This window comes from Eleginops maclovinus, chromosome 4 (assembly GCF_036324505.1).
Source record: "Eleginops maclovinus isolate JMC-PN-2008 ecotype Puerto Natales chromosome 4, JC_Emac_rtc_rv5, whole genome shotgun sequence".
Taxonomy (NCBI): Eukaryota; Metazoa; Chordata; class Actinopteri; order Perciformes; family Eleginopidae; genus Eleginops; species Eleginops maclovinus.
Genome location: NC_086352.1, coordinates 10,627,151 through 10,650,124, shown reverse-complemented (window position 1 = coordinate 10,650,124; position 22,974 = coordinate 10,627,151). Strand labels below are relative to the sequence as shown.

Sequence of the window (22,974 nt, the reverse complement as noted above, 5' to 3'; positions counted from 1 at the left end):
CTGTGTCCTTGTGTCCCCGCCACCTGGGTACAGGAGAGAGGGGCCAGGCAAAGGGAGAATGGACTGGGCCTCAGGTGATGATACATGGCAGTGGAAGGGTGACTAATGTCATGGGGGTAATTGTGTCATTAAAAGGAGACCACTCAACACTCTCCACCCTTACTTGGCAACATGAGAGCCACACCTGGTTGTTTTATTACTGCCAGTTATCAGCCACAAATGCCAAATACTAATACCCATGTCCACTGGCCAACTGGCCAGCCAACACTTTGATCCGCACACGAGTGAGAAGACTCACCTGCATGCACATTTATATATTAGATTATCCACAGGAAGCAAAAGTGCAACACCTTCACCTTGCTAGCTGTAGACCAAGGTTAGCAAGTGCAGCTCTGGAAGCACAAATGTGCACTTCAAGGACAATTTGAGATAAATTATGTATAAGGGACATGAGGTAATATATTTTTATCAAACACAAACAGAAAATGCTCACTGACCCTGCATCTTCTTCCAGAAACATTTCCACACGTATACAAACAATAGTGTAGCTGCCCATTAGAACAACACTCTAACACACTTTTTGGCACAGCGTAGTTTCCCTTCAGCTGTTTCGGGTTAAGTGACTTGCTCAAGGGCACTGCAAAGGTTGTAAGAGCCAGAAGTTTTTCATTCCTCAATATTAAGTCAGTAAGAAAAGACTTGAAGTGCACACTTGATTGAGATGCTTAATTATTTCTATACTAAGTAAATGCAAATATATATTAAGTAACAGTTAGTATTGTCAGTATAAAACATATGTTATAGCCAACATAGTATCACAGGAAAATCTTCGGATTAGGTCTTAAACCATATCCAACTGAATTGCAGCAGAGACTCACGGTCAGACAGGGTGGACTCCTCCACTGTGCCACTGAAGGGTCCCACTACCTCCACTCCATTAGACTGCACTGCCAGCTCATAACGGGTGAAGGGCCTCAGCGCCCCGAGCAGTATCTCCTGAGCAGAGCTGCAACACACAAACACAGAGGGCTGTGAGTGTGTGTGGTATACATGTGGATCGTGTATGATGGAGAAAAAAACCCCTGAACGAATCAATTCAGTCTTGTTAGTTTGTGCAAACTATTTGCTACAATATGTATTTTCTCTATATTGCTATATATCATTCTGTAGAGTAAATATGACATAACAAGATTGATGAGAGGATAGATGGTATGTATTTCTTGACAAAGAGTAGTGTAGGTGTAGTAGGTGTAGAGGGTAAAATTGATGCAAGGACAATATCATGTGCTCCATTTGATTACTGTCAAAAACAACTTTAAAAATGGAGCTACTCAAAAGACAATAGTACTCGTTCAAGACAAAAGTGTTAGGTGCACTGTATATGAGAAATGGACATAGTCAACGGATGTCATTTGTTATTATATGGGCTGCCGTTTTGAATCCTTTAGTTTGGTATTTTGGTCATCACCAGAAGTGATTTGGAACAAACCCTGAACAAGACCCTTATAAGTGACCAGAATGGATTGCTCCCAGGATCCTCCAATACGCCTGTGGAAATGCCCTTGGGCAACTTACTGAACCCCAAATTTCTCCCAAAGGCATAGCCGTTGGTGTGTAAGAGTGTGTGAATGAGTATTACATTAAATGATGAGCACTTGACACTATGAATGTGCTTCTGAATTGAGTCAGCGGGGTGGGAGGACTAGAAAGACACAATAGAATTCATGTCCATTTAGTAAAAGGTGAAGCGTTTTAAAAATGATTATATAGTGGGTTTAAATTGTTCAGATGTTGACCGTGATCTAAGGGGATACATTGTTGAGGTATCCCGAGGTACTGTCTCTTAAACATTACAGACAGTGATTCAGTTTCTGTTGTTCCTTCCAGTTTCTCACCTTGTGTAATATGAGACCAGTGAGGCGTTGGTGGTTCCCGCCGGGCTGCAGCGCACCGTGTAGTTGATGATGCGTACGTTGCTGAACCGTGGCTTCTCCCAGCGCAGCCAGATGGAGGTGGAGCTGTTGGCCATGGCTTGGATGCTGCTTGGGGGCAATGGAGGGGGGCGCATGGGCGGCCACGATGCTTTAACACACATACACATTACTTGCCTTGATGTAATTTTGTCATTATTTATTATCCCATAAAAGTGATGGAGGGTATCTATCACTCATTCATTCATTTATAATGCGCAAATGCAGGCAGATAAATCTTACTTCTGTCAAGGGCTTTTTCTGTCCTTCCATTCCACATAGCAGCCGCTCCATCTATCTGCTTGTTGAATGCCCAAACTCTCACCTCATACTGCCGGTCAGGGACTGACATATACATACAGCAAGAGAAATACAAAAAAGTAAACACAAATGGCCAGCTGTATGCATATTGCATAAGCATCCTCCTACAAAGACAAGACCTTTAAGTGCAGCCAATTCGAAGTGCAGTTATTCAATTTATGGATTATAAACTGCAAATGGCAACTAAGACAGAATTTGCTATCAAATGCCTTTAAATGAGATGCTAGGCATCCATCTAGTTTTGGTCCTCATGTTTCAAAAGTAAGAGTGCTTATGAAAGCAGTTTTCAAATGATATAAGGACACCGGTAAAAAAGCATTTCAATCGCTCAGAGTTGAATAAAGCTGTCCAAAGGCTACTGTGTGAAAAAGGTGACAGATTCAACAACTTACCCAGCCCAGTGAGGAGATGATACCGGGCTTTCTTACGGAGCCTAATGGTGTGAGTCTGTGTTGTCCTTTCTCTGTTGGCTGCTTCGTCAACCTCCACCTCTCGACAGGACAGCTTATAACCGGAGACCAGTGTGTGATTGGGCGTCGGATGCCATGTCACATTCAGCGTGTTATCTCTGACTTTGACTTTCAGCTCAGTGGGAGCAAAGATCACTGAAAACATTTGGAAAAAGAAAATAAAAATGGCATGACCGAGAATTCCAAATGATTACAATATTACTGACGTCTGACTTACACTTTAGCTATATCTTAGTATTTAAATTCAGATCAGTGGTTCCCAAACTAAGAGTAGAGTCAATGAAGGCTAGGTTCAAATATTCAGTGGAAAAATGAAACTAAAATGTGTAAAATTTGACCAGTCAAGACAAGCAATCTAATAAAATTGCTTTGCTGCAATGCAATAAAATCAAGTGTGGTGAATAATTTATCAGTGCTGTAGAGTTTGTTACTCACATGGAATACAGTTCCCAAAGTCTCATCTCATTCAAAAAGTTATACTACAACACCTGAGTAAAATAAAAGAGGATTTTTCGGGAAATTAACAACTGGTGTTTCCCTTACCCATGCTGTGGTCGCTGTGGTTGTAGTGGGCTAATGTTTGGTGCTGGGCCCACTCAGAGCGGACCCCAAAGCCAACGACTGTCCCAGCTGCTATCCTCAGTCTGTAGGCCTGTTTGGGCTGCAGCTCTCTCAGTGTGAACTGAGTCTCATTACCCCCCACTTCCACTGAGAACACAGAGTCCACTGCGGGAGCACACAATACACACACTCACATATGTATCTACTAGACATAAGTCCACCATAAATTTTTTCATATTTTGTATTCTCTTTTTAGAAAAAGCATTAATATGTTCCGTTTTGAAATACCTAGTTCAACAAATAATGTAGAGTTCATATGCTTTTCTGTGTTGCGTCTGCATAATGTATGTCCTTCAGTTATCTACCTAACTCTTCCTCTGATCAACATCAAAGTCAACAGATGTACTGCTTAGGACTGAACAAAGTGCAATCTGAAGTGTGAGCTTTTGAGATCTGTTGGATGTATCTATTAGTAGTGCATAAGATGCATTATGAATTGAGAAAGGACTTCAACTATCAGCACTTCACAGCATTCTGAGTAAAGTATTGATATTCGCGTGAGCATTTGCCCCTGAATGATGTGTATTCTCCAGCACTGCAGCGGGATAGAAGTATGTTATATGAGGTGTATTTCTCAGGATTAAAGAAAGTGCAGTGTAAAGTGGGAAGTTGTTTGGATTGTAGGTTTCAGATAAAGCTGCAAAATGTATAAGAATAATAACACACCAAAAGTAAATTAGGCTGTCTGTTTGAATGAATAACAGTTAATGGCGAAAGCAGAATGTGTACATATCCTGAATTATACTCACTAAATTGTGCTTTCACTGGCAGTTTAGGTCAATTTGTTGTCCAGCAGGGGTTACTCACCCTGATCCACAGTGCTGTACTCGATGCGGTAGCGGGTAACAGCTCCTCGACTGTACTGGGAGGACAGTGGATGCCACATCAGCCTGATGTCTGTGGGGGAGGTGCTGGCTATAGACAGCTGAGGAGGTGCACTTGGCACTGCAGGGGGTAACAAAATGACATAATGAACTGTTAGATCATTTAAGGTATATCCTATAGACCCACAAAAAACACACTGTATCTACAACTAAACTCACCAAATAAGTATTTGAATTGGCTACGGAGTAGATTGGAACTCATTTGAGTCTCTAGTGATGGCTACTTTTGTAATAACTAAATAAAAATGACACTAAATTAAGGAGTTAAAAGGTTTCCATTCTGTTCTATTGATTTTTCCCTGTGAGTCTATGAAGCATCCAAGGCTGGTGTATGAGTTTAATTCCTCACCGTCCTCCAGCATCTCCACCGTAACAGGCAGGGATGGGCGACTAGCCCCCATGGGAGAGTAAGCCACCACAAAGAAAGTGTAGGCAGTGTGGGGCAGAAGCTCTTTGACGTGATACTCTGTGGTGTCGTTGTTCATTGCAAACTGGTACTCCACATTATCTGACCCTGAAAAGGATGACAATAATCAAATGCTTTATTTCAGGATTTTCGAGCATGCTTACTGTACAGTTACACATATGAATAAAGACACACCTGCGGCGCGTTGGCAGTGCACAGAGTAGCCAATGATTTGGTCTGCGTTGTACTCAGGTTTCTCCCAGGTGAGCAGAGCAGTTGTGCTGGAGTAGGGAGTAGCAGAGAGGTGGTGCGGAGGGCTTGGCAGACCTTCCCTCACAATGACCGTCAGCTTGGCAGTAGCGCAGGCTGTGCCGAGCCCGTTGTCTGCTATGCACTGGTAGTAGCCCTCATCCTCCAGGGCCAGCTGGTTGATGAGCAGGACCCCAGGGCTTTGGGTCTTCACCCGTCTGAACGACTTAATGGGATGACCGTCCTTAAGCCAGTGCAACACCGGAGGAGGTTCCCCAGAGCTGTTGCACACAAATCTGGCTGTGTTTCCCCTTGAGAGGGACACTGTCTCTGGTGGCTGGAGGATCACTGGAGGGGCTGTTAGAAGTACGAAACAAAGCTCTTACTTACAGGGGACACTGACAATGTTCATGTAATGTAAAAGGGACAACACAATGATTTAGCTTCACTTTTTATAAAATTAGACGACATACTAACAAAGTAATTATATTTAAATAACAATCAGACCTTCAATTACTCTGTTTCTTAAGGGGAAGCTAGGGTCAAAGAACCAGTTCACAGAAACCTCTACTTTGTCATTATATACAATAATAACAACATGTCTCCTACCATGCACATGCAGCTCTGCAGCAGCAATGACAAATTCTCTGGTCTTGGGCTTGTTGGCCCGGCAGACGTAGACGCCGGCATGGTGACGCCTCGTGTCCCTAATCACCAGGTTCGTTGCGAGGACAACCACATCAGTAGAAATGGGCTTTCCATCTGATCAGAGAAGAAAGTCACAAAGAACAACAGGACATTCTCAGATCATTACGATGAAAACAACAGGAATTCGACACAGAGGGAAGTGGAGATCAATTTCCAGGCTTTCAGTTGCCTGAGAAACAGCAGAAAAGAAAGAGAGGCAGCGCTTGAAGAGCAGATGATTTCACCTGTAATCCCACAAGTCGACCAACAGGTGGCTCTGTGACTTTTTACTCCGAGGTTCACTGAGGTGTCTGCACTGGCACACTCCCAGGCTGTGTGTAAACCGTTCACTATTCACTATATAGACCTCTATTTAGTTTGTCCGCCATTTTGTGCTGTTGTTGAACGCAATACAGAGAATGATATATAGTGAAATGTAAATGTCAATGAGGAAAGATTATGATGCAGTACTAAACTCAAAGCAAATTGCAGAAATGGGGCAAAATCACATCACAAAAGAGAATTCCTAGAGTTTTACTTGATATCATTCCAACCAAGACTGTGTGTGTGTTTGTGCGTGTTTGTGTGTGATGTAGAAGCAGCAGGTATGAATTAATTAACATGACAAATCACCTCCTGTAAAGCATGGCTCAGCGCACAATGCAGTAGAACAACACAGAACTAGTTTAGAAGGAGACAGCCTTCATCAATAAAACATCAACTTTGCAGCCACAGGATACACACATCTGTGTCCTGACGCCTTGATGTTTCTTCTTTGTGTGTGTGAGACGTATAGTCACAGAGCGAGACACAGATAATGGAAGTGGGACAGACGCCGTAAAATAACAAAAACAAACAGGATGGGAATCCCTGAGAGGAAGAAGTGAGTAAGAGCATTTGCCAGCGTTACCTTGTCTGCTCCAGGACACCAGAGGCTTCAGCTGGCCTTGTGCCATACACTCCATCACAGCGGGACGGCCCAGCACCACTGTTGCATTCTGAGGCGGGGCAACAATAGCGACTCCATTCAGGGCTTCAGCAAAGCCTAGAGCAAAAAATAAATGTATACTTGGGAATTATTTGCCAGTAAAAATTAAATTGACTGTATTTAAATAGCACTTTTCTGGTTTACAGAATTCACCCACTTTCTACACAGGCAAAGGCTGCCATCTCCTCAGGATAACCATTAACACACATTCACACTGTTGCTACTTCAGGGATCAGTATTTTGCCCAAACACATGCTTGCAGTACAGTAGCTGCAAATTAAACCACCAACTTTCCAATTGGTTGACGCCGCCCAACTAGCTATGCTTGTGATTCTACTTGGCAAGCCTGTTTGATTTCACTGATTGGATGAGATATGCCATCAGCCTGGTTCCAACTTCAGAATCTGTTTTTTTTTTAAATAATTGAATTCCTTATCCTTCACCAAGGAAGTGAACAAATAGAAATTCTGCCTTATTATGGGGCGACACTTGTATCCAACATCTCTGTAAAGGCCATTTTTGTTTCTCTAACTATTCCTTGTTTAACCCTAGCATGTAGACACTTCCAAGTCCTCTTAGATATGACAACTGTAATAAGAGACATGTGTTCTCAACAACACTCTGATGATTAATGATAATTTTAAGAAAGTTTAAGATTGTCACCCTTACAATACTGGCTCACAGTGTTCCTTGTACTCACTAACACAGGGGCTCTCCTTGCCCAGTGGATGGCAGTATGAATACGTGGTTGCTGTTAACAGCATGCATTTCCTATTATCATTGAGCAATGCACATGAGAAACGCAGTAATATTGAGCCTTCATTTTAGAGGATATAAATAAATGTTTGATACACAGCTGATTAAGCCACCAATGGAAATTCTGGCCTATAAAGGGAATTGCAGATGATAATCGAGATCAGCAGCTGGTGATTCACAGAGGCGGACGACAGAGGTGCTTTTGAAGATCAATTTGTAGGAGTTTACAGTGACTCCTTAGTGAGCATTTGCATGAGACAGATATCCTTTCACACACAGCAGGTCACTTCATTATAAAAAGAGTCTCAGCAGTTGTCTGATTGCTATCTGGTTGAAGCGTAATCCATTCTTAGTGGCTGTTAAAAATGGACCTGAATAGGAAATCTTGATAAGAGAGGTTTGATGTAAGAGAATAAAGCTCATTTTATTTACAGGTAGCAGTGCACATCTCAGACGGTAGACATATTTACAAAACTGATATTAAACCATGATAAAAGGGTAGACATCATTTGAGGACATTGTGATGATACTTAGCGGCCCCTGACACAAACCTGATAAAGCACAAAAAGGCTTGGGACATGAGGAGACGGAGAAAAGGACAATATACAGCCTGTTTCTATGAGAGAAAAGGTAGACCATTAAACCCAGTAAATAGAAGGACCTCAATTACGGAGCTGAGGCTCATCTCTTCAGTGAATAAGGATGCTAATAAAAGCGTATTGTTTATGGGATGAAGGAAAAGAGACACATTTTTTGAGTGTGTGTAAGCCCCCAAGGTATAGCTGGTTGGTAGAACCATACTTCTCTGCAACTCAGCTCAACCTCAGCAGCACATAATGCTAATGACCTCCAGAGCACGGCCGGGCATTCTGTAAACATGTTATAGATTACTCATTAAGATTACCCACAGCAATCCTTGGATATGCACAAGACTTTAAGTGGGTCAGGCTGCTTTTTTGCACTGCAGGGTGCACCTTCATATGGGTTTTATGTGGATATGATGGGTGAGGGTGCATTATAAGGCATGTAAAAACTGAGGAAGAGGCAGATGAAGCTATAAAGAATATATTTAAGGCAGCTGGAGTACATTATGTGAGAAGAACATGGACTTGAGCACCTCAGCAGCTTGCCATCAAAGCATGGCTATAGGTGTTGAGATGTCCTATTCATAGAACTCTGAAGTTCAAGCGAATTAAGAGGGAAATATGACATCTGTTACCTGAAATGTCTCTCAGGGGAGCTTTAAGTAGTCTCCGTCTTGTCTTTACAGGTGGGACAATTCCTTAAAATGTACTGTATGAATGTCTTAAGAGTAGGGCACCTGTTGTGCAGAAAAAAACCCAATATGGTCCCTTCTATTGCATATGTGTACTAAAAGAAGATACAGGCATGAGAAAAGTAATCCAAATGAAGAATGGGGGCTTTTAAGAACTGTGTAACAACTTTTCCTTATGTGGGATTTGATTCACTTCCTACTGCCTCATCAGTCCGTCTCACTCCTTTTTGTCTTTCTTTTAAAAGGACACAAAGACTTTGACTCAAAGTGTCCTGATGGTTCCAGCAGAGGAGCCAGTTGATTGATCTCTAGCTGCAGAGGCAGATAATATGACACGGCTTTAATGTGGGCTGCCTAATGGTAAAATCACACCTCACTATACTTCTCACTGATTCACTGCACTGTGTAATCCACTGATGCACGTCCTTGTATGACACAAGCAACGGAAGGAGGATTTAAACAGTCAATAAACATTACCTGAAAAATATTCCTTCAATCTGTAAACAGCAGCAATCATTTAATTTTGTTCGAGTGATTTTGGCATAATTACCTCACATTGTAACATTTATCTTCTATTTGTTGCCATATTATTTCAAATTGATGCGCATGACATTTTGAAGTTTTCATTTTTTTTTCAGTCATTTGTCAGAGATAAGCCAGACATCATTTGCTGTGACTGTTACAAAAGGATCCGAGATGCAGTTTAAGATGAACATTATTGGGTGGCATTTATATTTTCCCCTACAGTGCTTATTTAAAAAAAAACCTTTGTATTTGAAATGCATACTTGGGATGTGCAATGCTTCTATTTAGTCGCTGAATTTAAACATTGAAAACATTGTTATTATTTTTCCGTACAGGGAGAATGAGTCCTGTGGACGAAAAGATGCTTAATGAAACAGTGACAGGTGCTTAAGGGAGAATTCATTGAACGTTTCTACACCCTCACTACACAAAATGACTACTGTCTGTCAACATTGTTTTCCTGATGTCTTTGTGTTTCAGGGAAATTAAGTCTGGAAGACAGGCAAGAAAACAATGCACAACACTTACAAGACATCATCAAGTGCTCTGTAGAATAGAAATGCTTTTAATGAGAAATAAGAAGGACATGTGTAGAGAAAGCATGCAAAGAGCACCACTAGAAAAGGTCTGTAAATAATGAAAAAGGGTTGTTTTTCTTTACATCACACCTATTATATCTAGCTTTTTCCTGTTATATTATAAATAAATGAATAGAGGAATTGCTCCAGATACTTTCCCATACATTCCCTATTCACAGAGAGCATTTACTGTATGTGTGCAGCATCATCTATTCTGTTTCTATGGATGAAGTTTCTACAGACGTATACTACTCAGAGGACTCACGGTCCTCACAAAAGACTCAACGAGTACAAAGCCACTTTGTTCTACTGTAATGCAATCTATTATAATGTGTCCTTCGCTCACTAAAATGTGATCTGCTTATTGTTACTTATTTTCCATTCAGATCTGGAGAGAAAGATTAAGGTGTGCTTGCAGAGGCGTGAATTTATTTTGAACAATGGTTCAAAAAGCAAACAACAAAGTTTTATGTGGAACTTTCCTCGGCTTAATATTACCCAGAAAGCATTTTTTTCCCCAGATTTACATAATGTTCATCACCGAGGTTTCAAACAAACAATACAAACAGTGGATTGGACAAAACACATGGTGAGAAAGTGCCATTCATTTAGTACTGGACAGATACTTTTACAAGCATCTAGTCCTAAAAACTCACGGTAGATTATTTGAGGTTGGCCTGGCAGCTCCCAGCGGGGCCTGGCTACCTATTCAAACACAATAAAGCACTGCAACAGACCTCACCTGTGGGGACAGTGAGCCTGGCTTCATGACTGATGTCCTTCCTGGCAGAATTGGACGCGACACAGCGGTAGGCACCCTCATCCTCCTTGGTCACCTCCAGTATCTGAAGCACCCCGTTAAGAAGGGAAATGAACCTGTTGTTCACAGGGCATGACAGAGGAGAGGTGGCACAGTGAGAAAGAGTAAGAAGGCGAATGACAGAAAGAAAAACAACTGAACAAATGGCTCAGTGCCCTGAAGCATAAAACACATCCTGCTGATCAACCCTGCTGGGTCCTCACAGGACTCCATCCTTCTTTATTCAGGAGAGGCTTTTGTGTGCAAACACTACACAAGGGGTTGCGAGTACAAGTCATGCAACATGGAAAGTTTCTGAAAAAAAATGAAGAAACCACTTCAGCGTTATCCTTTTCTCTTGTTTTATTATTAATAGGTATATCTTTGATTTAAATGGCAATATGGTTTTGTTATTGTATTCTATGAACTACTGACAACATGTATATGTGTTGGAATTCAACAAACACTGGAATGGATGACATACATGTAAAGATAAATATTTGAGAAAAATGTGGAGTGTTTTTTTCTGAAGCTGTATATAAAAGAGGAATGCTGTTTCCTGGACAAAGATGACTCCCCAAAATATATTTTCATCTTCTTGGGAACAATAATGATACATGCTGCTCATAATTACTATTTCTAATTCAATAATACTCTCTACTCCACTTCTCACTTGTGGAGGTCATGTTCCAGACTACAGGCCCCCAGGGTACCCTTTATCGTCATCATCACAGCCTATTAATCCCACCAGAATGTGACCAGTGGTAGTCGGTTCAGAAACGAGGAAAGGGGAATGAAGTGTGGCGAGAAAAAAGAGAGGGAGAATAAAGAGGCAATGGATAGAAAAAACTAAAAATAAGAAAAGGTAGAGATTAAGACCTGAAGACAAGGAGCCATGAGACAATGGGGATGGAGGAGTGGCAGAAGAAGACATTTAAAGGGGCTGATAGCGAAGAAAAAAGCAAGAGATGGCAAAAGTGCAAGAAGAGAGAAAAATGCACATTAGAGCCAGAGAGAGAACAGAGAGAGAAAAGGCTGGTGATATATATCAGCCATTCCTTGTCTCATCTTTGTGAGAGGCCATTAACAGCGCCTGAGGTTGGAGAAGAACATCCCACCAATAAGACCTCATAAGCAGCAAGCTGTTTGCAGGTCATGCAGGGCTGCAGCAGCCATTAGCACTTAGTCCTGTGCAATAAGGCTGGAGACAAATTCCAAGGCGCTGTAGCCAGTACAGTCACACTGAAATGTCAATATGGTTAAGTGGCCCTGTAAATGAGACAATTCGTGAGAAAGAGCTGACGGAGCAGCAGGTGTACATTTTGAAAAAGTCTCTTTTCTAACTGTAAGAGTAGTGATATTGCAAGCTCAAGGCTGCTCTTCTGATATTAGTTGACATTTTTTAGACTTTTCTCTTTCACACATTTCTCTAAAGTCCTTGCAAAATTGTAAATCACATCACATTCTGTAGGCAAAAAAAAACAGAGAGTATGGAAACAGCATAGCTAAGAATCCGACAAATTTAGTATTACTAAAATACAAAGAGCTGCTGAAACACATTATTAAATGCTGCCGTTGTTTGAAACTGTCTTTGCACCAAGGGCAAAAGGTTCAGTTACAGTTCATGTTTTATCTACTTCAGTCAAACCCCACACAATTAGTCTTCAAGGATAATGAACTAGAGTTTGCTGCATCTACATCCACTGTTGCTATTATCCGTAACTTGCATTGAATGGCCAAGGCTAGATTAAAGTGGTTTTGTAATTGTTGAACTCTGACCCCTTCACTGACGCTTGTAATTGAATACAGCACAATCCAGGGGGGATAAGCAAAGGAATGATGAGGTGATGATGAACACAGTAATTCACTAAGATATCTGCATGTACATGTATGTTTCATTAGTCCACTTGGTATAGATGGAATATGTTTAGGTTTTCTGATTTTCTTGGTTTACTTTGTAACTGCAGCAAAGTCACATTCACAGCTGGGTATAGACAGCAAACATTTGATTCTAAAATATTGTCTGTATTATGTCTCGGAGGATAACATTTACAAAAAGGAATCACCACGTTGAGTGAGTGACAACTTCTAACTTCCACTAATATCAGTGTGGCATTAAGGGATGAAAGGAAATGATACACGGAGACTTTCCCCTTTTAACCTTGAAAATCCAAAGTAACATATTAGAGTGGAAAATCATATAGTATATGTAGCACATCTTTTGCATGGAACAAATACAAAATCTCAGAGCGATTTTCCAGATAAACAAAGACGCTTAAGTTTGTCATCTGCTTCCATTTCTAAACATTTGTGACAACAGCATGCACATTTATTTGCAAACACTTTGACCACGAATCACTTTTTCCTGCACTGGGGTTGAACCTTAAACCAAATGTTGAGGGCCACAGCAATCAAGAGGTTAATAGTACAGTATCCTTCACATAATACTGTCTGGGATCAGCTTGCAATAACTGAGCACTTTAGAATAGCATTTTAGTAAACTACAGTTTAATTAAACTTTATAGCAAGTAATTTAACTAGAAACTCATGTCCCGTGTGATTTATAATGTCAATCATTTAAATGGCTTAATTTCAGAATGTTATGGACAGCAGTAGGATATTGAAGAGGGAACAGACAAAGGGGAAAGTATCAGGGAAAACAAACAATCACAAAGCGAATATGCACTCAAATTAATTGATACAAAACTGAGTAATCACATCAGTTATTCATTGATATGTGGTCAGAAAATGAGATCACAGTAGAGAAGATGGAACAAAGAAGGTGAAGGACGAAAACAAATAAACAGGGTCACCTTGTCTCCTCAGGGACAGCCACTGTGTCTTTCTCCCAGGTAATAACAGGTGTGGGTACTCCCTCAATCTGGCACTCGAAGCGAGCAGCACCCCCAGCGGGCACTGTTTGGGGCGATGGCTCCTGATGAAACTTGGACAGACCTGGATGGTAGAGAGAAGATAGAGGTCATGGGGGTATCTATCAAAGCAGAGCTGTTGATTTCCCAAAAGACAGTCAGAATGAGCCCAACTCTAAATGACTGTTTCAGCAAATGACATCTTTTTAATGGTCTGACATGTGTGTGTGTCATGTCGTCTTCCTGTAGGACACACTGTACAGTATATAACGTAGATCACACACGATGAGACAGACTGTATTTTTCTGAATGTTTGGTCCATAGTTGTTCGACAGCTCCATTTCAGTATAACAATTGAAATGGGCTGCAAAACCAATGTGGTCATGGAGGGAAGGGGCTCTACATTAACTGTGTGTTCAACCAAATGAAGACCAATTATCCCATCCCCAATTTGGTTTATTCATTTTAATTGGTTTATTTTAAAACCAGCATAATGAGGTTAAGAATCAGTCCATATTCAGGCCATTTTAGGGATTTAAAAAATGTACCGTTTTCTATTTTGTAATTTAATTAAAGACTCGTTCAGACCTTTTAAATACCCTTGAATGTCCTGATTAGGAGAAATGTGGGGATTTAATCAGGCTTGGCTAGCTTATTTCTCTCTCCAGGTTGAGCCTTGGCAGCGCTCCAACTTTCACAGCATCAACACATTCACAGCATGGGAAACCCTCCTCCTGTAGATAATACCCAGCACCAGGGGGCAGCAGTGAGCACTGTCTGAGGGCCTCTAACCTCTGACCCCAACAGGCTGCTGGAGAACAGAACAAAACTGGTTGGCTGTCCCAGCCACTTCGCCTGCAGCTCTGACTGAAGAGTAGAGAGTGGGGGGTGGATGAAAGGAGAGCGCAGACAGAGAAAGCAACAAGAGGCTGGAAGAAAGCAAGGAGGTAACAGAAGGAGACTCCAAATCCCAGATGATATATAACTAGGCTCGAAAAGACAGTATATATGTATAAGTGGCAGCAAACTAGCATTAGGACTGACATAAAGACTGTACATCTCTTCATACATACATGTGCTCCGGGAAATGTACCAAAGAAAAGGCCAGGCTTTGGAATATATAAATGCATCTTTAAAATAAAGTGGTTTATTATCAGTCAGTCTTAGTGTTTTATTACTGTTTTTCTGTAACATATGGCCTCCATGTCGGGCTAACAACTGAACTGATTCACACATGTGCACAGCATGAAAACATGTAAAGATTATCCAGATGTGTTACATACAGAAACATAACTTGCAGGAAGGACAAATCTGATTTATGCATCTCAGAGATACTGTTGTGATACAGTTCAAATAAATTGCATAGGCTCTGCAAAAATGCCTTTTACCAAAACATTAGATCTTACATCTAGAGGTTACATGTAAATTGTTCACTGATCTGAATCCAAGTGATTCTGGAAGTGTTTCTATTTGCGACAGGACAGCCCTGCTCTTTCTTTTGTGTTACTCTAAGCCATGAAATATTCTTTTGCTTTGCAGTCCACTGAAATTCAAGTGAACAAAGCTTAAAGTCTGCAGAGTGCAGCTGTGAGACTGTACTTAGGCACAGTGGTGTAATGTGCTAAATGACTATGTAGACTCTCATTGACAATGCTAACTTGCAGATGTTAAGCAGTTATAACTACATGATTGTACCATTCTATTTTAGCAGGTTAGCATACTAACATTTGCTAATTAGCAATGAAGAAAACGCAGAGATGAGGCTGGGGTGAATTTCACCATCAGTCAAAGTAAAATTGTGACCTGACAATAGCACCGATAGAAAGGTTTAAAGGGTGGCATGAATGTCTGAACCAATTCTCATGGCAACACAGCCAATTGTTGAGATATTAAACTCCAGAAAAGTTCAACCTAGGTACTTCCAAACTTGCAACCAATAACAAGACTGTATCAAGTTTTCAAGCAAAAATGTTTTTTTCTCCACCACTGTAAGCTCGAGGAGACTTTGTGAGATTACCCTAACCCTTTCACACCAACTGTTAGTCATGGCAACAAACTGGCCATCTGTGTTTTCATACTGTGCTGAAAGGAAATTTCAGTACACAGAGGCTGGCCATAGTAGCAGAAAATCATTTGATTCATCTCAGAAACACTTGCAGTGATTGTTGCGTTGCGAGTTTTTGAAGGAACAGTTGATGATTAACCGCTGCCACATATAGCCATTACACAGCAGGATGCCCTCGTGTAAACACACCTCCTGTAACACTGCCATAGAGCCTGACAGGGTGCCAGCTGTGTGTGTGTGTGTGTGTGTGTGTGTGTGTGTGTGTGTGTGTGTGTGTGTGTGTGTGTGTGTGTGTGTGTGTGTGTGTGTGTGTGTGTGTGTGTGTGTGTGCGCACGTGTAAACTTGCGTACACATGTGCCAAGCTACTTGTACCTCAGTGTTTACTCAAGTGTGTTCTTTGATGCCTGTACAAGAACTGCATGTGATTACATTACTGGATGACGCTGAGCATATATGTGCATGATCGTCAGTGTGACGGTGTGTTTAGTGTGTGTGACTGTGAATGTGTGTTTGGTGTTTGGTTGTTTCATTTTAATTTAGTTTCTGATAGCGATTTTAAAATATGTGTTGGCTCCTTTTTACACCTTAATTCCTCTTATTGTGTTTGTGTACGCATTGACTCAGACTAATTGCTTCTATACGTAAACCTACTTGGCAATAAATGTGATTCTGATTCTGTGGTAAACAACATGTGATCAGCGAGAGTGCAGATGAGAAAACTTTACTGAAAGGGGGCGGGCAGTGTCCACAGAAGACACTGTGCCCATGCTTAGATGGAACAATGGCGACTGGCAGGACTTCCACCTCCTCTCTGTCAAAGCATAATCATAATAGTCTTTTAACAGGAATCTATGCAAGCCCCCCGCAATGACATTCCATGACAGAAGCGCCCGGGACCCTGCTGTTTTTCAAAGTCACACTCCCAACAAAAGGTGACATATCAAGCCAAAGGGTAAAAAAACATGTCCAATTATTTCCTAGCAACAAGGTCTTAAAAAAAACATTTTCAGGCAGCTCGCTGGGCACGGCTCTATGAAAAGTATCTAGCCCTTCGATGCACTGCATAAAAAGGTCTCCACATCTTTATTTACTCGCTCTCATTTGTCTTTTTCATTGCTTCTCCCTCTCCCCCCTGCCCTTGACTTTACCCCAGACTTTTTGTCTGTCTTTGTCTGTCCCTCTATCTATGCCCCACTCTTTGGCCCCACAGCTATCAGATTGCAGCGTTTTTCCCCTCCCCTTGTGCAAGCACATAATTCCACCCGTGACCCCTCTGCTACCCAGCTTTCAGCCTCAACAGATATTGGTAACAGCAACTGCGAAACATGTGTACTATGACATTTTAATTTCCTATTTACGGTAAGCTGCCCTTTTAAGCTTTATTATGGTGCTAAACTCTGACCATAAAATGTATTAATTATACATGAAAAATGAAAATGAAAGCTATTTCTAATAGACCTGTTGTATTGTTTGTGAAATGTTTCCGCCAGTACATTTTGTTATATTGTAAGATGTTCCTGAACTACCGTTTCTCATGTTGAGAAGTGATTCTCCTCTTCCCATTTCCATCTTTCCAAAGCCATGGCGTGCATAGATTTGAAATGACGATTGTATTTATTTACTAAAATCATGAGCCTCATGTTAGTTTAAAAAAACATGGACACACTGTTGAAGTAACCAAAATGCATAAACGTTTAAAGTACACACAGGATGTTTATCATGGAGGAGAGCGCACCCTTTTTTATAATTATGTCATCAGCTATTTGACTGTAATGACTTGCAAAAGCTGGTGTGAATTAGGAAATATTGACATTCACCTCGGCAGCCCCATAATGAGAAAGGTTAATTGGTCTAATTAACATTAAAAGCTGCTTTTTCTCCTGCATCATCGTTTGCCCGTCGATGTGTTTGGGAAATGTAATGTGCACACTGTGTGCCTCCTCTGGCATTTTGCCGAAAGAAGAGCGAGTTGGATTCTGAATTCCTGTTTGTCCGTATCTAATGAGTGAGCCAGTCTCTTTCACTGTGTCTTTCCTTTCCCTACACATTTACATGCTTTTATACAAGGCCACATGCATCATATACTGCGACAGGGAAACTGGAGCAGGTGGGTTTCGTGATGTGTTTTCACAGATGTGATCTCTGCTACATTCAGTCTTCGGTCTCATTTCTGCTGGCGAAGACGCAGTAGGAAATGAGAATGTCCGCTCAATGTCAATGTTGAAGCAGTTCAGCCTCGACCTCCTGCAGCCTGGTCACATCCATTTCATAGCTCCTCGCTGCTGATTTAATTCAAAAGCCACACATTCATACATGCGCATTTACACACACACACACACACACACACACACACACACACACACACACACACACACACACACACACACACACACACACACACACACACACACACACACACACACACACACACACACACACACACACACACACACACACACACACACACACACACACACACAGGCAATGACGAAGGTCATTCTTAATGGCGTCTGAAGCCTTTCCTTTCACCATCACCACAAACTCCCTTCAGTCTTTTCTGCCTTCTCACCATTCATCCCACACAACCCCCCCTTCCCCTCCCTCAAACAAGAGATCCTCATCAATAGGCATGTGACAGCTGACAAAAGCAGGGGCATCCACAAAGAGCACTGTCTCATTTTACACAAAGCTAATGACTTAATAAAGATGACCACTTAAGAGTGTGAGAGAAAGAGGCCTCCTTAGAGGGGCGATTAAAGAGCTGCAGTTTTTCTTCTCGTTCCTCTCTCCCGCATCTTCCTGTACATTTCTTTGTTTTCCACCCACTCTTTCTCCTTGTGCCTTTTAACAGACCGGTGTTTAAAAGTGTACTTACTCCCAGGACACTTTGTAGTGCTCCATCAGAGGATAAGTCTCCTATCTGAGGCACAGTAGAACCAAGTTCATCTCCATGCAAGATAATTCCCTTGACAAATCACATTGCTTTGTGTGTGTGTGTGTGTGTGTGTGTGTGTGTGTGTGTGTGTGTGTGTGTGTGTGTGTGTGTGTGTGTGTGTGTGTGTGTGTGTGTGTGTGTGTGTGTGTGTGTGTGTGTGTGTGTGTGTGTGTGTGTGTGATGGCATACTCAACTTTAAAGGGTTACATGAATCAAAGCAATATTCTTCCATCACATATTTCAAGCATTTTAATTGCCAAGAAAAACAGATAGCCCACAACAACAAAAATGAACCTCAAAAACACATTGTGTAGCTTCCACTTTAGGATAACTATCAATAAAGTGGCAGAAAATTGTGAAATATGTCCATCACATTTTCCTAGGGCCCAAGTTTACCTCCCCAAAAATCTTGTTTTGCCCAACCAGGGGGCCAATGAAACCAAATTCCAATGCAATTTACCATCATAGAGGTCTCCAAAGAGCAGACAACATCAAATCTGAGTCTGGAACCAGCAAAATTAGGGTATTTCTATTTAACGAATTGATTACATTATCAGATATGTGGGGTTATTTTGTGTTGATGAACTAATTAATTGATTACCTAATAGTTTCCGTTCTACGTCCAACGCAGCTGTGCCAATAAAGTTTGTTGAACTTTCTAAACTTTGGGATTGGAGCCTATCCAAGCAAGCATTGGGCCCAAACAGTAAGCTCTAGACACATCACTGTAGCTTTATCAGGGCTAGAACTCACCAAATAAACCTGTTCATGCAAGCTTGCAATTGCATTGATTTTGATACATTTTCATTGTCAAAACAACCAAAATACTGGGTCATACATGAGCATAAGAAAACCCTGCAGGACAAATATAACTGCTGGAGACTTACTGGCTAGGAGAACATTCACAGTCCGGCTGGTCAGGGCTCCAAGGGCGCTGGCAGTCACGCAGCTATAGCCCCCCTCAACTCCCTGGGGCGGAGACTGGCCATCCTTAGAAGTCGGCAGCAGGAGGAGGGATCCGTTGGCCAAACACTGCAGGAAGTCACCCCCCTCCAGAGGCAGAGGCTGGCCATCCTGAAACCAGGTGACATTGAAAGGTGTTTCACTGGCCCCAAGGTTGCAGTCCAGCAAGAGGGGCAAACCTGGCTCCAACACTACATGACTGGGACCCGCGCCGCAGCTCAGCTCCACCGAAACAGGCTTTTCTGTGAAGGACAAAGATAGAAACACAGGTTAACCGTGCTCTGTACATGCAACAATCTAAGGAAAAGCTAATAATAATCTACCAGACACTGCGTTGATGAATATATTGTTCAACACATAACAAGTGGAAGCACGTCTCCTCTACATCCCTCTCTGAAAAACATTGGCCCTGGCCTTGATACGTTTCTTTCGTGTTCTCTGTTCCCTCCTTTAGAAAAAAAATGTGAGACGACTGATGTGCATCCTAATCGGCAACTTTGAGACACATCAGAGCAGAAGGTTAAGTTGTATTTGTATCTGTTGTTTGTTTGTGTTACTGGTCAGGAAACATACAGTTATATCAAATGGGACTTTTGTGGTAGAGGGTTAGGATACTAAAGGGTCAGGTTTACCTTCAAAAACAGTTTCCTGTCAAATCTTTCACTATGTTAATGCAGACTCTGAGAGGTCCACGCTGCACTGAAGTTTTCAGGTTTCTTTGCTGGTGTGTGTCAAAGACTGCGGCTCTAAATGAGTAGCCAATTGTGCGTCAGACAATTAGCAATTTGCCTGTTTCATAGCTAAGTCAGTGCTCTTTAGGACAGACATTTTAGGCAACAGAAACAGAAGAGAAAATGTCTTTCTGAGTGTAGAGAATCTTTAGACTATATATTTATTCTATGTCCCTAAATGTTGTTTGTTTTGCACAAGCCTTGCAGGAACCCTCTGTAGGAACCTTTTTATTGCTCTGTGAACACTATCACAACTCCACTATGAATCCAATATTGCACATTCATTCTTCATTGATGCAATTATTCACACATCTTTGTTATTCGTCATTTTTGGCTATTTTTGTCCACTTTATCAATTCCAGCATGAGGCCATTTTTCATTTTACAGCACAAGTTCAATACAATCGATAGTGCTGGCAGCACAGATGGATAGGGGTGGTGCATTCCAGAGGCAGGGTGATTTGGGGACAGAGTAGCGGCCAGAGACAGAGGAGGAGGAGCTCTGAAAATGAAATGGGTGCAGCGGCATGAAGGGATTTGTGTGTCAGCAGCAGGACATTAAAGTCGGTGAGAGAGAGGGGAAGTCCTGGAGTGAGATAAGCAACAGAGTGCTAAATAAACCGTGGTCAAAGGAGATATTTCTCAGCCAATGATATTTTACCATGCTTAAACTTTATCATTCTTGTATTTGAAAGAAAGCCGTATGATTTAGAGTGTGAAAGAATGCCTCCATTGTCATGTTTGCCTATGTTTGAACACACTTAATGCAATTTATAGACTTTCTTTATTTCACTTCTTTGAAAAAATAGATGGAATGATAAAAGTGTAAAAAAGAAAAGCAGTAATAGATCTTGAGAAAAAGGGAATTATTAACAAAAGAAGTAGTGAAACACAAAGACTGGTTTTGTAGGTGGTAGATAAAAGGAATTGAAGAGTTCAAATCTTGACTGACACATTGGGGGTTCATAATGTTTTATGAACAGGCTGAATAGCATTAGACCTATGACTAGTAAGAGTCATTATTGCACTATTCTCGGAGACGACACATTTCATCCAATATTAATTGAATGAATTCATATATATATATATACATGTATATATATGGGCATCTTCGGAGCTTTGGAGCGAGTTGCACACCTCTACATTGTTATTGGCTGACCTCCTCTGTACAGGCCTGGTGGAATATGTACGTGTGGTATTTTTTCCAATGCAGCCGCACTTACTGAAATGTCTAAAACCACATTTGCACTGACAGTGAAAGCAGAGATGTTTGGAGCCAGTCAGTCTCTATCAGATCGAAGTAGTCGGTAGAGTGAATGTGAAGGTTTTCAAGTGTCAACATTATGTGGTTTGAAATTTGCTTCGACAAAGACTTTGGGGAAAAAGCAAAATCAACCTGTTGCCTCTGTCTGACCTCCACTGTCTAGATTTAAAGTGCAGTGCAGCAACTAAATCCACCATGATTTGAGGATTTAATTCTAATTAATTAGTCATTTAATTAAAACAGAAGAAACACTTTTCTAAAGTCTTAGTTTGTTGGTGATAGAAAGCTGAGAAAACAGGACAGTTGAACACCTAATTTGATTATATTTTCGACATTTAAAAGGTTCTAATGGATCTCTTGGAGAGATGTATTGGCATAAAAGTAATATCATTTGCATGAATTACATGACAGCGTTATACACAGGGTTCAGGGTTGTACAAGTGATGTGCCAGCAAGGTTATGGTTGATTGTTTACTTCGTCCTAGAGCTCGGATTCATCTATAGGTGAAACATTTTATAAATTAATTCCCTTTCAGAGTCTTTTCCATTAAGTCATACCTGCATTTGTGTAAGTAAATTCATTTAAAGTTCCCGTCTATAGTTCATTTGACAAATCCATTCATCAATATGGCTTACAGGGTTATTCTCTCACAGATGTGCTGTACATTAAAACACACACACACACACACACACACACACACACACACACACACACACACACACACACACACACACACACACACACACACACACACACACACACACACACACACACACACACACACACACACACACACACACACACACACACACAGGTTTCTTCCAGCTTCTCTTTCTCCAGCGTTGGATTAATTACGTTAATGGGAGTTGACATTTTTTCCTTGATTAAATGAGGCCTGACCCCCCCCACCATCACTTCCTGATGAGGAGGCTGGGTAATGCTGAGAAAGGGTGCAAAGTGCTCACACACACACACACACACACACACACACACACACACACACACACACACACACACACACACACACACACACACACACACACACACACACACACACACACACACACACACACACACACACACACACACACACACACACAAATATGAATAGGGAACAAAGAGAAATTGAATGTAAAGAACAGCAGAGCACACTATAGGAACAGAAACACAAAGTCGAAGTGCGCCATCACAAACACTGACACAGATCCCCTCCATGGCTACTCTTTTTCTTTGCCCCCATTTCAGCTAATTAGGTCTCATTAAGTCCTTAAAAGCCTTTTTCCAGCTCAATGCCAATGGTGTTACATGGCAAGAGGTGGGGATCATTTCATGTCGAAATGGAAGACTCACATATTTGGAGTGGAAGATAAGCAGGAAAACACACATTTTACTCTGGGTTTAGACACCTTTACACTTAAAAAACACAATTTGTAATATGATAAAACAAATGGTATTGTAACCATAAAGTAAGGTTACAGGAAAAGCATGATTTGCTATCCGTTTACAAAATGAGGCATCATAATCGTATCACATATTTCAAGTAGTAGCTATTTCATCGGGGAATAAATCACTTGAAAACTGAGACACACTTTCGCACCAGAAACCTCGACATGCC

At 41.3% G+C, this 22,974-nt stretch overlaps 1 protein-coding gene across 1 annotated transcript in view; it reads right to left on the bottom strand.

The window, feature by feature from the left end:
- Positions 1 to 22,974, bottom strand: part of igdcc4 (immunoglobulin superfamily, DCC subclass, member 4) — a 41,952-nt gene that overhangs the window by 5,703 nt on the left and 13,275 nt on the right. Inside the window, exons 2-14 of the mRNA XM_063880496.1 lie at positions 19,289 to 19,606; positions 13,344 to 13,485; positions 10,474 to 10,607; positions 6,519 to 6,653; positions 5,531 to 5,683; positions 4,868 to 5,278; positions 4,616 to 4,780; positions 4,190 to 4,327; positions 3,305 to 3,487; positions 2,684 to 2,896; positions 2,214 to 2,315; positions 1,896 to 2,082; positions 879 to 1,006 (exon numbers count right to left, since the gene is read on the bottom strand). Of these exons, the coding sequence (XP_063736566.1) occupies positions 879 to 1,006; positions 1,896 to 2,082; positions 2,214 to 2,315; positions 2,684 to 2,896; positions 3,305 to 3,487; positions 4,190 to 4,327; positions 4,616 to 4,780; positions 4,868 to 5,278; positions 5,531 to 5,683; positions 6,519 to 6,653; positions 10,474 to 10,607; positions 13,344 to 13,485; positions 19,289 to 19,606 (2,409 nt within the window). The remainder of the gene's footprint in view (positions 1 to 878; positions 1,007 to 1,895; positions 2,083 to 2,213; positions 2,316 to 2,683; positions 2,897 to 3,304; positions 3,488 to 4,189; positions 4,328 to 4,615; positions 4,781 to 4,867; positions 5,279 to 5,530; positions 5,684 to 6,518; positions 6,654 to 10,473; positions 10,608 to 13,343; positions 13,486 to 19,288; positions 19,607 to 22,974) is intronic.